Source organism: Chrysochloris asiatica, unplaced genomic scaffold, assembly GCF_000296735.1.
Source record: "Chrysochloris asiatica unplaced genomic scaffold, ChrAsi1.0 scaffold00101, whole genome shotgun sequence".
NCBI lineage: Eukaryota > Metazoa > Chordata > Mammalia > Afrosoricida > Chrysochloridae > Chrysochloris > Chrysochloris asiatica.
The window spans coordinates 753,619-769,380 of record NW_006408619.1 but is presented as its reverse complement, the minus strand read 5'-3'; the positions used below and the strand labels follow the sequence as shown (position 1 = coordinate 769,380).

Here is a 15,762-nt window from a genome sequence, read left to right as displayed (position 1 = left end):
TGTGCAGAGGGTCGCTATGAGCTGGTATGGACTCTGCGGCACCTAAGACCAACAGTAAGTAGCTGTCTTAGTTCTCTATTGCAGCTGTAACAGAAATACCACAAGTGAATGGCTTCAAGAAACAGAAATTTACTGTATCACCATTTAGGAGGCTAGACGTCCTATTCAGAGAGCCGGCTCTAGGGAAAGCCTTTCTCTCTTGGTGGGCTCCTGTCTCCTGTCAGCATCTGTAGACTCAGCATTCTTTGGAATGTGTCTTGGCATCAATCTTTCAATCTTCACATGCGGGAACCACAGGTACAAAGCACACACTCCACTGCTGACACTTTGTTCTTGATGGCAGCAGGTCCCCCTTCCCCGCTCACTCTCTCTCCCCTTTTAAATCTCAAAAGAGACTCACTCAAGACACAGCTTCATCCTGTAGGCTGCACCCGACCTCATCAACATCCTAGACGTAAAGATTTACAACACAAAGGGTAATTACATCAGACCAGAGATGATCACATCGAACCATGCCATGGGGAAAGATTACATTATATTAGAGCTCAGCATGGGGAAATATTATGTCTAAACTGCTAAACCACTGAGAATCCTCATCCAGTCAAGTTGACACAAAACCTTAACTACCATAGTAAGTTAGGTTTAAATCTAATCACTCCTGAGTTATAGAAAAGAGTAGAGTAGACACAGAGATATTCACATGGGGGGAGACATACCCCAGGTGAAAACTGTCTACAAGTGGAAGAAGCCCAAGGAATCAAGGGCTACAGACCAGGAAGAAACTGGTGCAGCCAGGACGCTGATTTGGACATTCCACTTCCAGAACTGTTGTTGGTGTTGTTGTTAAGTGCCGTGGAGTCGGTTCTGACCCATAGTGACCCTGAACAAGGTTTCCGAGGCTGTAAATCTTTACGGGAGCAGAACGCCTCATCTTTCTCCCGCAGAACAGCTGATAGTTTCGAACTTCTGACCATGTGGTTCCCAGCCCGACTGATAACCACTACGCTACCAGAACTGTACAGAACATAAATCTCTGTTCTTTAAAGCCTCCCATGTGTGGGGTTTCTGGTATGGCTAGGCACCTTCTATGCTGAAACCCCAGGGGATTCCTCCCCTGACATGCTCCCTCGGTCCCCACACCACTGGACTCCAAGATGTGATCCCATCTCAAGAAATACCTGCGTTTGCAAAGACTTCCAAACACAAAGGCCCACAAGCAGGAGTTCTTACAAGTAAAGCCACATAAGCCAGAGGCTCGGGGCTCAATTAAAAAGGGGTTTTCCTCTCTTTCCAGTCCAATAGGACTCAGAGTGGGCACCAGGTCCCTATGGGCTGATAACAAGGGGATTTAGTAGTCAGCGCCGAGTCCTATGAGGGGGATGGGGAGGGGGCCGGAGAAGAGGCTCATTCAGATGAAAGAGCCAACAATTTCATTTTAAAGAGGCTCTGAGGCAGGTACACCTGTCGGTCTATTTTGACCATATGCTGTATACTCACTTATGGGCAGAAGCAAGACCAAAAGCTTGACTGTCAATTGCATCTGTATTCAGAATCGTGTCCTTGAATACAGCAGGGCACTTGGCTGCTGAAAGGGGAGTCAGAGGCAGTTTAACACGATCTCATGCTAAACAGCCCAGAGCCCATTTGGTGGAAACGGATGTTCAGGAAAGTTCTACAGGCTGCCCACTAGCAGACACCAAAGAGGACCCTTAGCCAAGAGTCTGAGGATTTCTTAGCCTCGGCACCCTTGACATTCTGACTGCCAAATTCTCTGCTTTGGGATGTTCAGCAGGGTCCTTGACCAGTAATACATACACCCCAACTCCTGACAATCAAAAATATCTCCAAAATTTGCCAAATGACCCCTGGAGTTTTCCCCAGTTGAAAACCACACCAGAGACTAGTTTATTCTAACCATATGCAATAGTGTTTTTGTAGTTGTTGTTTTATGAGTAGAGAATTGAATCAAAGGCATACCCATATTTTTTTTAGTGTGGATTTTTGTTGTATCAGGTTTGTTTTATATTCTTTCTTCACTGGGGCATATAAAATGAAATGTGAGATTCAACATAAGTTGGATCAAAATTCCAACAGCCTTCTTTACAGAAATGAAAAAAAACAACAACAAAAAAAAAAAAAACAATCCTCAACTGTATATTGAATGGCAAGAAGACCCAGTAGTTAAAACTATGCTGAAAGAGAAAAACAAAGTCGGAAGAATCACACTTCTTGGTCTTGGTGTGGCGCTGTGGGTTAATGCACTAGACTGCAAAGTCAGTTTGAACTGCAAGGTTGGCAGTTCAAGCTCGCCAGCTAGTCCTCGGAAGCCCTATACAGAGTCACTATGGGTCAGAGCCCACTGGATGGCACTTAATAACAACAACAACAACAAATACAGCTACAGTCCTGGTGTGCTCCATAGGATAAGCATTCAACCTCAAGGTGAGGTTGAACCACAAGATCGGCAGTTCAAACTCACCAACTGCTCCTCAGATCTCTATTAGTCGGAACCGACTCAACAGCACTTACCAACAACAACAATATAGCTACAGGGATCCTGATGTGGCACTGTAGGATAAGCACTAGGCTACTAACCACAGGTCAGAAGTTCAAACCCACCAGCTGCTCCTAGGGAACCCTATACCAGATCGCTATGAGTTGGAACCAATTTGATAGCACTTAACAATATACAGCTACCATAATCAAAACAGCCTGACACTGATTTAACAATGCATGCAAAGACCAATGGAATAGAATTGAGAGTCCAGAAATAAACCCACACATCTATGATCAATGGACTTTTGACAAAGGAAAAAGCCTCTTCAATAATTGTGCTGGGAAACTGGATTTCCACATGCAGAAGAATGGCACAGGATCCCTGCTTCACACCACACTCAGACACAAATCAAGATTGATTAAGGGCCTAAATGTGCCAACTTGCTCATTGTTGTTTTAGTGCCTTTAAGTTGGTTCCAACTCATAGCGACCCTGTGTAGGGTTCCCGAGGAGCGGCTAGTGGATTTGAACTGCCAACCTTACAGTTCAAACCAATCTTGTGGTTCAGTGCTTAGCCTATAGTGCCACACCATAAAATCCCTAGCAAAACAAGCAAGGGCAAGTCTATTAGATACATCTTATGCAATGGATTACCTAATATAATCACAGAATCACAAAGAGCAAAAAATGGAGTAAATGAAGGAACCTCATGAAAATTTTAAAAATTTATTCATCAAAAGTGAAAAAATAAGCTACAAATCCATATAACTGACAAAAGTCTACTAACTAAAATATAGACAGAACTTCAGCCAGTCAACAACAGGAAGCTAACCCAATCATAAAATGGACAAAGGACTTGAGTAGCTATTTCACCCAAGAGGACATTCAAATGACCACCAACCACATGAGAAGATGTTCAGTCATTAGTCATCAGAGAGACACAAATCCCACCACAATGTGATGCCACTGCACTCCCACTGGATGACTACAATAAAAGGAAGACAAAATCGAGGAAATAACAAACGTTGGCAAGGATGTGGGGGAACCAGGCCCCTTCCCATTGCTGCTGGGGATGCAAAATGGCACAGCTACTGTGGAATGCAGTGTGGTGAGTTCTCAAAAAAACAAAGCCAGAACTATCGTACAACTAGATTGATTCCTAGATCGACACCTAAGACTTGAAAGCAGAGACTCGGAGAACTGCACACCAATGTTCACTGCAGTACTATCCACAAAAGCCAAAATGTGGACACAACCCGAATGCCCATCAACAGAAGAATGGATAAACAAAATCCATACAAACAGTGGACTAGAACTAGAATAGTTGTTGTTAACTGCCATCGTGTCGATTCCGACCCATAGCGACCCCTGTCTAGGGTTTTCAAGGAGCAGCTGACAGTTCCAGTAGAAGTGAGTAAGTCTTGATCCATGCTACAATATTGGTGAAGCTGAAAGACGTTATGCTGAGCAAAATAAATCCATCAACAAAAAAAAAGGAAAGCTATTGTATGATCTCACTTATCTAAAAACACAAGAAAAGGCGAATGTATTCAGAGCAGATATTGACAGAAGCAACCTGCCACATCTTTCTCCTGGTGAGTTGCTAATGGGTTTGAACAACCAATCTTTCAGTTTCCAGTCAAATATCTTAACCACCAGGATTCTGGCCATAGCGATCACGGCTTTGGAAACCCTATGGGGCAATTCTACTGTGCCACATAGGGACACCGGAGCCAGGTCTGGCACTGTAGGATAAGCACTGGACCACAACGTTGGTTTGAACCACAAGGTCAGTTCAAAGTCACGAACTGCTCATTGGAAACCTTGTACAAGGGTCGCTATGAGTTGGAACTGACTCAACAGCACTTAGCAACAACAAAGGGTCACTATGAGTTGGAATCAACTTGATGATACATGACGATATTTTTTATTAAAATAATATTGATATATTAATAAGGAAGAGGAGTTTCTGCTGGTGCAAATCATTAACTGTTCTACTGACAAAAAGGTTAATAGTTCGAATCCACCCAGAGGCTCCTTGTAAGAAAGACCTGGTTATTTACTTCAAAAACAAAAAACAAAACTGAGCCATTGATGTAAGTCCTGTGGAGTCCAGAGCTCCTGTGACACACATGTGGGGGCACCGTGAGTCAGAACCCACTGGACGCCAACCGCTTTGGTTTTGGTTAACGAGGAAGTTTTTTTTAAAAAAATTAGGATTGTAACTTTCCCTAAATCTTAAAAGCATTAAGCTTTTATTGTTTCTTTTAAATAGATTTTATTACACATGTAATGACATACACATGATGGAAATTTTTAAAAACCCAGGAGAAGCAGGAATATTATTCCTTTTCAGAGTCCTAACTTAATAAATCCACTGAGCTTCAATACAGAGCCTGATCCACAGCTGCATGGATCATGGCCACGGGTCCTCGTGGGAAAGCTGGACAGTATCAACTCACCTGAATCCATCCCAAACCCCAGAAAACTCCTTCCTGATAAGAGGAATTGCAGAGATTTTGAAATAAAAAGTGGCTGGCATGCATCCAAATGAGATCTGGGAGAAACATGGCCAGGCAGCAGAGCTGGGAGCTTTGCCAAAAACTGGGGCGGGATCCCCAGAGGAGAAGAAGCCATGGCCTCGAGGTGGTAGTTTCTGTACCATGCCCCCTCCCAGTGCCTAAGAGGCCACGCAGTAATGTCAGACCCTCCCAGATCTCAAAGAGGACACGTGGACAAAAGGTATTGCCAACAGTGGCCATTGGATTCTAAGTGTTACTGTGAACCACCCCACCAGATGTTTCCTGACATCCGACAATCAGGAGACATAAGAGTTTTCTATTTCCTAGACACTGCCTCTCTGCTGAGTCCCTTCCAGCTCTCACAAGCCCTGTACAAACGTGTCAAATAGCAGATTGAGGGGGGCCACCCCATTTGATGCTCAGCAGGACTGCTCACACACCTACCCTCACCAAAGAGCACTCTGTCTCTATACAGTCTTTCTTTCCTTCCAATTTTGGCCACAGTAAAAATAACCCACCAACCAACCAACCAGTTGCCAACAAGTTCACTCAGAGTAGAACTGTGCTCCACGGGGTTCTGAAAGGCTGATTTTTCGGAAATAGATTTCCAGGCCTCTCTTCCAAGGAACGTTTGCTGGGCTTAGACCTCCAACCTCTCAGTTAGGAGCCAAACATGGTAACTTTAAAAAAAAAAAAAAAAAGTTACTCTTTTTTATTAAATGGCAAGTGTGTAATGTATTTTTATGCAATATGTGCATCCTATCGATTTTTGCAAACCATGCAACCCCCATGCATTAGCTTCCTATGTGTGATATGTGTCATACGCATGCACTCATTGTTTACATGGGCACATTACAGGCAAAAAAACATGGCAAATAATTTCTGAAAAAGAAGAAATCTGATCAACTAATACAAGAGGGCTTTGAAAAGTTTGTGAACAAATTACATTATCTTTTCATCCCATGTTTCCGTGGACTTTTTGAAGCATACTGCCCAAGCTCAGTAGGCAATCAAGAGATGCAAAACAAAGCAATGGGATACCAAAGTACACCCATCTAAGAGGGACAAGTTAGAAGGTTGGATAATACCAAATGTTGGCTAGGATGTGATGCAAGACCCCTCAGGCATTTTGGGTGTGGTGTAAACTGGTACATACTCTAGGAAATTAAGTCTGAATACTCCTGTGTCCCCGAAATCCCACTCCTAGATACACACTCAGACACTTTTGTGTAAGTTCTCAAGAAGACGTGTCCAACGAGGCATCAAGGAGCCCAACACACACACAGGGAAAAGCAATAAAGACATGCTCACTGTAGACAAATTCAGACAATTTAGAAGTATTTAATAATGCGCCAGACTGCAAAGCCGTTTGAACTGCAAGGTCAGCGGTTCAAGCTCACCAGCTGCTCCTCAGAAACCCCATACAGGGTCACTATGGGTCAGAACGGACCCAACAACACTTAACAACAATGACTAACATGCAGAGTCCTGCTGTAGGTGGCGCTGTAGGATAAACACGGGACCATTAGGTTGGCTTGAACCGCAAGTCGGTGGTTCAAACTCACTAGCAGCTCCTTGGAAACCCTACCTAGGGTGGCTATGAATCGAACCCACTTGACAGGACTCAGCAACAGCAACAATGAATAATAAATGGAGAAAGAATCCCCACACTGACACATGTGTATCTTCACACATTCATACATAGACACATGATGTAATATGTGTATGTACAATATGTGTAATAATCTATTCAAATAGACTGTTTACAAATGCTGGTCTGTAACCTGTTTCACTCAACACTGCCACCAAGACGAGGCAATTACCACTCACAGCATCCCACAGGACAGAGGAGAACTGCCCCACAGGGTTTCTAAGGCTGTAAATCCATCCAGAAACAGACTGCCTCATCCATCTCCTGCTGAGCAGCTGGTGGGCTCAAATCACTGAACTTTCAGTCAGCACTTGAGTGCTTAAACACTGTGCCACCAGGGCTCCTCAATGACATGTGTTGTCATTGCTAAGTACCGCTGAGTTAGTTCGGACTCATAGCAACCCTGTATTAAGTTTCCGAAGAGTGGCTGGTGAATTTGAACCGCCAACCTTGCTGTTCAAACAGACCTTGCAGCCCAGTGCATTATCCCACAGCGCCACATGGTAAATATTTTACCAATGTCATCGTATTCTACTGTAAACATTACAATAATTTCTTTAACTAATGCTCAAGTGTGGATACTTAGGCTACGTAAGCCTTTCACTATAAAACAGAACTACTATAGGCATCAATACAGATGTGTTGTTTCCCCTGCTAATTAGTAAAATCAGAAGCAAAGAGGAGGTGTGGGTGTGTAACTATGCGTGCCTTAGAAATGGAATTGCTTGGCTAAAGGTATTCACGGATTTTTTCACTGCGATGCATATTCTTTGCTTCTAATTTTGACAGTTCTCCTAAATCCAGATTCTTTTCTGTTATCTGGTAATGTGGCTCCATCAGGAAAAGGGGACAAGCAGAATTGTTGTTGTTGTTGTTGTTAGGTGCCATTGAGTCAGTACCAACTCATAGCGACCTTTTATAAGCAATAAGGCCATACTCATCCCCCTTTGGAGTCCTAGTGTGGTGCTGTGGGCTAATGCGTCAGACTGCAAAGACGTCTGAACTGCAAGGTCAGTGGTTCAAGCTCACCAGCTGCTCCTTGGAAACCTTATATAGGGTCACTATGGGTGAGAATCAACTCCACTTAACAACAGTATCTCCCTTGATCTACCCTGTTCAGGAAACAAAGGGCCACGAATGACCATCTCCAACACACCCATGGGTCTTACTCACCGAGGAGTAAAACAGTAAGAAAGCAGCCATACGGCAGAGAGGTAACATGTCTACACAAGTCACAATGTCATCTATGCTGAGACCAGAAGAACTGGATGGTGACCAGCTACCAACATAGATCCTTCTGAACAGGACCACAACAGTCGGTCCCAGATAGGATGGGAGAAAAATACTGAGCAGAACCTAAATCCTTATTTAAAAAACAGACAAACCGGAAGAGCAAACAACAGGAGACTCCCCGACACTGTTACCCTGACACACTCTTGAAACCTACAACCGAGCCTATCTGAGCGGTATACAAAATAAAGGTTCTGTCCCTTGTAAGATCAGTGCCCTATTTAATACTATCAGTATGAGAAAGGTCACCAATTTCTCCAAAGCAAAGCTGAAAAGATAAAGCAGCAGGGAAGCCAGAGCAATGGGCGGAAACAAAGAGGGCACAATTAAAGAGCACAGTGCGAGACACGTAACTAAAGTCACTGAACAGTGAGTGTGGAAATTCTCAACTGGGAACCTCACTTGCTGTGTAAAATGTCAACAAAACTCAATAAAGTGTTCATTAAAAAAAAGAAAGAAAAAGAGGGGTGGGGGTGGGGGGAAGCCATGGCTAAATATTCCTACTTCAAAGGTTCCCAGCACCATTTGTCTAATCAGAGGACATTTTGAGAAACTTCAGCACTGTAAAATATTTGTAAGTTCTGCATTCACTTGCTAAAATTATCCTAATTAAATGTCAGTGTGTGCCTGGTGCCACAATAGATGTTAAGGGACACTGAAGGTGAGGACCAGGACTCCACCTGCAATAATTCAGCCACCTTCTAGACACTGTAAGAAAAAAAACACTGCCACCAAATTGGTTCTGACTCACAGAGACCCTCTGTAGGGTTCCCAAGTCTGCACATTTGTACAGGAACACATAGCCCATCTTTCTTCTACAGCGTGGCTGGGGGTTTGAACAGCGTGGCTGGGGATTCATCAACTGGTGAACAGTCTAGCACCTGACCCATAGTGCCACCAAAGCTGTGTTTGGAGCACAAAGGGACCTACCAGGGTAGGAGACAAAAGTGGCAATTAGCTGGCTCTGGAGTCTTGGTAGTGGCACTGTAGGATCAGCACTGGACTGAGGACCACAAAGTCAGCAGTTCAAACCCACCAGCTGCTCCTCGGAAAGCCTATACAGGGTCACTATGAGTCAGAACTGATTCAACAGCACTTAACAAAAACAACAGCTGGCGTGGCACTGTAGGACAAGTATCAGACTGCTAACTACAAAGTTGGCAGTTCAATCTCACCACCTGCTCCTTGGACCCCCTATACGGAGTTGCTATGAGTTGGAACGGACTCGAGGACACTTAACAACAACAACACTAGCCTAAAGGGTGGCTGTTTGAATCCACCCAGCAGTGTCAGGAAGGAAAAGGCTAGAGGTTTGCATCTGTAAAGATTGTAGGAAAAAAAAAAAAGATTCTATGGAGCAGTTCAGCACTGTGGTAAGGGGTCAGGATTAGTTGGACCTAATCAGTGGCAACAGGTTTCCGTTTTTGTTTCTTCTTTTTCTTTTTTTTTTTTTTTGCAGGGGTGGGGGTGATCTTGGTGGTAAAGGTGACTACTCCACACACAAGATAGAGAGGAACAAGACACTCAGGCCTGTTCCTATGGTACCTTTAGGACCCCTAAAGTTCAGCTGGGGTGGCACAGCGGGCAGAGGGGTCCTGGAGAGAGCCCAGAAAGGAAGCTTGAGAGTGAGGAGGCGGGGCCTGACCAGGAAGAACCAGTTTTGCTGATGTTGAGCAGTTTGGACTTGGAGGGATAATTGGTGGTAGCTGTTATGTGCCGTGGAGTCTGTTCTGCCTCATAGTGAACCTATGTAGGGTTTCAGAGGAGCGGCTGGTGAGTTTGAACCACCGACCTTGCGATTCAAATGACCTTGCAGTCCAGTACATTAACCCACAGCACCACATAGGACGATATCAGGGAGAATGACGTGGAACAAGGACAAGGGTGGCGGCGGAAAAACCACCCAAAGGACACTGCAAACTCAGGAGAGACGGGGCGGGAGGAAACCTAGGGAGGAGGAGTGGCCACGTATTGAAGTTCTGTTGGGGGAAAGTGGTGTGCCCTGGGAGTCTTGGGTGGCAGAATGGTAAGGACTTGATACTGCACGCTGACGGAGATGGAAGAAGTGGGTCCAAAGGAAACCAGCCCACCTACCAAGCAGAGACCACTGAATAACACAGAGGGACGCTGGCCCTACCTTGACCACAGACTTCTAGAATGTTCTAGAATCTCATGGAATACCATATCCCACTCTCTGGGGTGTTCGTGGCATCTGTGCCTCATAAAGGCCTCTCCCAGCTATAAAGCTCTATGGGTTCTTCTTGGTATCAGAAACCAGGGTGGCACCTAAGGCTTGCCCTCGCATAGAGTCCTTCCCCGGAAAAGGTGGTTAATTGGTTCCACCAGTGACCTCTCCTGTGAAGTCCTGGCCTTCTTTCAACACTCCACACCCAAGCAAACAAGGACCCCTCCCTCCCAGGCCTAACTCCTGGCTCCCGAGTTCAAACATACAGCTCCGTCCCCTCACATCTGGCTGCACGCTGCTTTCTCTTCTCCCCCATTGCTGGGTAATAGAGAGCAGACTAGAGAAATAGTTCAAATACCTTCTTAAAAAGTACACGTCCTTGTGGGTTTGGTGGCCTATTTTGAGCTAAATGTTTCTAATCTACAGGCACAGAGCTTCCCTAGACATTAACATCTACTCCAACTGAACCCTCAGGAACTCAGTACTGCAAAGTGTCCTGCTGACTGCCAAGCTTGTGGACAGTGGAGAGAAAAGATGACCACACTGGACAGCCCCACCTGCTACAGCTTTCTCTCTGCTGAGGATAGGAGCTGGGCACCGGATAAGGACTGTACTAAAGGATGCACAAAGCTAGGCCTGGGGGAGGTCAGAGAAGGAAGTAATCGCCATACTGGGATGTCCGTGCAGAAGAAGGAACATGGCATTTGGGTCTTGGTGACTGGGAGCCATCTTGGCTTCAGGAACTGGCCTCAGAGCAGGAAGCCCAAACTAGCAGGGGAAAACAGGGATGGAGCACCAGGTGAGAGGGGAGTCTTGAAAGGGGTGGGTGATGTCTTCAAGAAGGGTTGCAAGACCAGAATGGCCTTGAACGCTAAACCAATCAATGAGTTTGAACTGGCTACAGAGAGCGCGGAAGTTTGTACATGGAAAAGGAACAAGGGCAATACAAGGGAAGGGAAGGGGCCACTCAACACCTGAAGAGCGTCAGGGTGATCCAGACCGGGATGATGGGGTGAATATGCATCACAGCCCTCTCTCAGCTTTCTTACAAGCAATGGCATTTGATCCAGTGGACCCAGAGGGGACTATCTTGGTTCCACATCACGCCAGCCAACCTCACAACTCTCTCTTTCCCAGGTCTGGTTTCTGCTTCTTCAGGAGAGTAAGCCTCCAGCCCCACACCTGCAACAGCTGATCAAACAGCCAAGCACAGTGTACACACTCGGAAGGGGAGGGAATGTGCTTAGAAGAATTGACGCACACACCCAGATTGCCCTGCAACTGCCTGGACTAACAGAACCCATATGGTTCATGTCCTGCACAAACAAGATTTCTCAGACATTGGGGAGAAAAGTCCTCCTGACAGGAAAGGGCCTCCTGTGCTTCCCTCGGCCCCTCTATTCCAGGGACTCAAGTCATCTCCCTAATTCCAGACGCACTCTCCACAGGGACCCAGAACTTAAACAACTTTCCAAAGCCTCGATGTGGGCTGACCAGTTTTTGTCCAAAATACTTCACCCTCCTGTAGGTCTACACTGGGGAAGCCCAGTCAGGCATGGACACAAGAGCGTCCTCTGTGTGTTCATCTCTCCCCCTTACACCCACACCACCCCCTCCCACCAACCATCCAGAGTCCAGTTTCAGCCCCCAGCATTAGGAAGAGTTTCTTTTCATAGCAGTTCAGAGGAAAAGAAACAAGGAAGGCGGAGGTGAGAGGCAGCCACCGATGTTAGAGAGTGGAAGGGTAAGATTAAAGTTAGGCAGATCCGGGTTCGAATCTCAGCTCCACCACCTGAGTTTCGTTAACTAAGCCACCAGACCTCTCTGGGAACTGTTTTCTCATCTGTGAAATGGGCATATAAACCAATGCTGTGTTAGGTTGTCAGAACTGGGAGAACTATGTTAGTGTCAAGCATCAGCAGAAAATTAATAAATGGTACGCAACATTTCGACACTTATGAGATCCATCTTTAAGGAATGTGGAGAAAATTCCTAAACTGTGTATCAAGGGACAAACAAATGAGTGCACTCCGCGCCCCCACCCTCCCTGCTGGCTGGGGCACCCCAAGACGCCCTGCTCTGGCTGAAGAGAAGTTGCGCATCCAGAGCACCTGTGCGTGCAGGTGGGACGGGCGCGCGGTGACAACAGGTTGACGAGGCCGCGAGCTCTGACCCGGAGGGGAGAGACAGAGCAGAGAACTCACCTGAAGACTCGCAGCAGCAAGCAGACGATTAGCAGGGCGGTGAAGGTGCACGCCACGATGACAGCTGCCTTTAGGGTGGGCAGATCGCGGAGCAGGCTGGAGATGCGGGTCACCAGGGCCTCGCCACTGCTGTTGGAGCTGCTTCGGCCGCCCGCCGCCGCTCCGGGCCCCGTCTGAGTAGCGTTCCCGGGCCCCGGGCGCTCCGACTCGGGCGGCAGCGCCGCGGCGGACTCAGCTCTGCAGACGCGGGGACCCGGCGCAGACTGGAGCGCTAGCAGCAGCAGCAGAAGCAGCGGCCGGAGCGGCGAGGGCGGCGGCGCGGTGCGCATCGTGCGGTCTCCTTGCGTGGGTTCGGGCGGGCGCGCGCGGCCTAGCCTGGGTCCCGCACCCGCGCCCAGGCTGCACTCGGGGCTCCCGCGGCGGCGGCGGCGGCTGCGCGGTGCCTGGCAGGAAGCTGTGGCGCCCGGAAGAGCCCGCGCCGCAGCCGCCACCAACACGTTGCACAGAGTCATTCGACGGGCCGCGGCCCCACGTGGGCGGGGCGGGCGACCGGGCTCCGGGCTGAGATGCGCCCCCCACCTGCCGCCAGCGGCCCAGATCCCCAGGGTCTGGGGACCTCTGGAGAGGCAGTGAAGGGCAGGCTCACTTTTGTGCCGGCTCCTTGCTGAACATATCACGTGTTTTATTATCACATGGAATCCTACAACCCCATTTGTTGTTGTTGTTGTTGTTGTTAAGTGCAGTGCCACTCACATCGGGTTTGTTATTGCGTCGAGTCAGTTCTGACCCATAGCGACCCTGTATGGGTTTTCCAAGGAGAGGCTGGTGAGTTTGAACCACCGACTTTGTGGTTCAAACCGAGTAGCAGTCCAGAGCATTAATCCGCAGCTCTCTAATGTTGTTGTTATGGTTGTTAAGTGCCGTCGAGTCAGTTCCAATCCATTGCGACCCTGTACAGGGTTTCCAAGGAGCGGCTGGTGAGCCCGAACCACTGACCTTGCAGTCCAAGCGGACTTTGCTGTCCAGCGCATTAACTCCATCGTCCATGTGTAAATTGATTTAAAGCCCACAGGGCTAAATTCGCAACATCCCAGATTGTGTCAGACTAAGAATCAGAGACCGTTCGATTTAGAGGTGAATTCCCATTATACAGATTGGGAAAGTGATACTTTCAGTTACTAGAGGTGTGCCGACCACAATTCCAACACTGTCAAAGGGACCCGAATGACCCCAGGGTCCGCAAAGATGGCGTCGTCTTAGGGCTGGTGCCTCAGGGGGAGGGGCCACCAAGACACCCAGCACCCTGTGCAGTAAGTCTTCAAACACCCTTTTCCCTCTCTACCCCCATCACCTGTCAATCAGGGGCAGGTGAATGGAGCGCAGTGTCCTCCATTAGAGGGAGAGGAGGTCTCACCGGGCCCCTGAGAGTGAGGAGGAGTCCGGCGCTGGGCAGGGCTGGATCCGTCCCCAAAGGCGGGTAAAGGTGGGGGTGGTTTCCTGGCTGGACCCATCCACAGAGAAGCACCATGAGTTAGTTACTGCTGGTTGGTACCCACCCTAGTAATACCTCTGTTTCCAGATGAAGTGAATTGGTGATGTCCTACTAAATGCTTGTGTATCAGTATCTCTGGAAAAGATTTTATCACATAGCTTCCAATTTTTCAGGCAGTTCGCATCCCCATTTATGAATTAGAATTTCTGCATTCATGCCTTCACTGGAATTCCAGGCTTCAGGGAGCCTTGGAGGTTCTAGCGGCAGACTCAAAGATGGAAATTGACGAAGTCACAGACGACTTCTCTGGAAACTAGACACCCACAATAAGATGGCTCTCAGCAGGTAATTCTCTACTGGACAAACAGCTAACCCGGAAGGCAAGGACTCAATGACCTGAAACAGTTCACTGAGAAAAACACAAGTAAATAAAGATAGCAGGACACTCGCATTATCTGTTACTGCTGTGTTCATTGCAGCAGAATCAGCGCCAACGTACAGCAACCCCAAGTGTGCAGACTAGAATTGTACTGCATAGGATTTTTAAGGATCTTTTAAGGCCTTTCTTCCAAGTTTCATCTGGGTGGGGTGGGTTTGAACTGACAAACTTTCAGTTAGCAGTGGGGCACTTAACTATTTACACCACCCAGGGACTCCAGATATCTGTTCCTGTATAATAAATTACTCTAAATGTTAGCATCTGACTACAATACACTTGTTTCTCTCACCAGGTTTGTGGGCCAGGAACCTCCCACAGGTTAACTGAATCCTCTGCTTCAAGCTCTCTCACCAATTGCAATCCAGATGTTGGCTGGGCTGTGGTTTCATCTCAAGATTTAACTGGGGAAAGATCCTATTCTAAGCTCATTCACAGTTAATAAACGGATTCTGCTTCTAAAAGGCAGTTGGACTGAGGGCTTCTTTTCCCCACTGGCAGTTGGTCAGGGCTACCCTCTGTTCCTTGCCTTCCTGCCTCAAAAGCATGGCTTCATCATCGCCTGCAAACCAAAGAAACAACAGAGAGAGTGGACTAGCAGGACAGGTGTCACCTTTGTATGCAACCTCATTCCTTAAATGATATCCCAGTGCCTATGCAATTATCTGTTGTTGGTTAGGAGCAAGACAAAGGTCCCGTCCACATTCAATAGGAGATTGTTGCTGTTGTTAAGTGTTATCAATCGGTTCCTACCCATAGCGACCCTGTATAAGGTTTCCGAGGAGTAACTGGTGATATCCTAGGCATTATTGAGCTAAAATGGACTGGTATTGGCCATTTTGAATCTAACAATCACATGGTTTACTATGCAGGAATGACAAATTGAAGAGGAATGGCATTGCATTCCTCATCAAAAAGAGATTATCAAGATCTGTCTTGACATACAACACTGTCTGTAATAGGATAATGTCCATATGCCTACAAGGAAGACAAGTTAAATACTACTATTCAAATCTACACACCAACCACTAAGACCAATAATGATGAAATTGAAGATGTATTGATAATTACTGGAGATTGGAATGCAAAGGCTGGAAACAAAGAGGAAGGATTAGTAGTTGGAAAATATGGCCTTGGTGATAGAAAGGATGCTGGAGATAGCATGATAGAATTTGAAAGATTACTGACTTCTTCATGGCAAATACCTTTTAAACCTACATAAAAGACAACTATACACATGGAACTCACCAGGAGGAATACAGAGAAATCAAATTAACTATATCTGTTGCAAGAATCTATCCAAAACAAGGCCAGGGGCAGACTGTGGATCAGATCATCAATTGCTCATATGCAAGTTCAGGCTGAAGCTGAAGAAAATGAAAACAAGTCAACAAGAACCAAAATATGACCTTGAACATACCCCACCTGAATTTAGAGATCATCTGATGAACAGATTGATACATTAGACACTAAAGACCGAAGACTG

General features: G+C 46.7%; 1 protein-coding gene across 1 annotated transcript in view; it reads right to left on the bottom strand.

The window, feature by feature from the left end:
- FAM174B (family with sequence similarity 174, member B) overlaps positions 1-12,677 on the bottom strand; it is a 46,990-nt gene extending 34,313 nt beyond the window's left edge. The window contains exon 1 of the mRNA XM_006867159.1: positions 12,349-12,677. Coding sequence (XP_006867221.1) covers positions 12,349-12,677 — 329 coding nt within the window. The remainder of the gene's footprint in view (positions 1-12,348) is intronic.
- Positions 12,678-15,762: the final 3,085 nt, after the last annotated feature.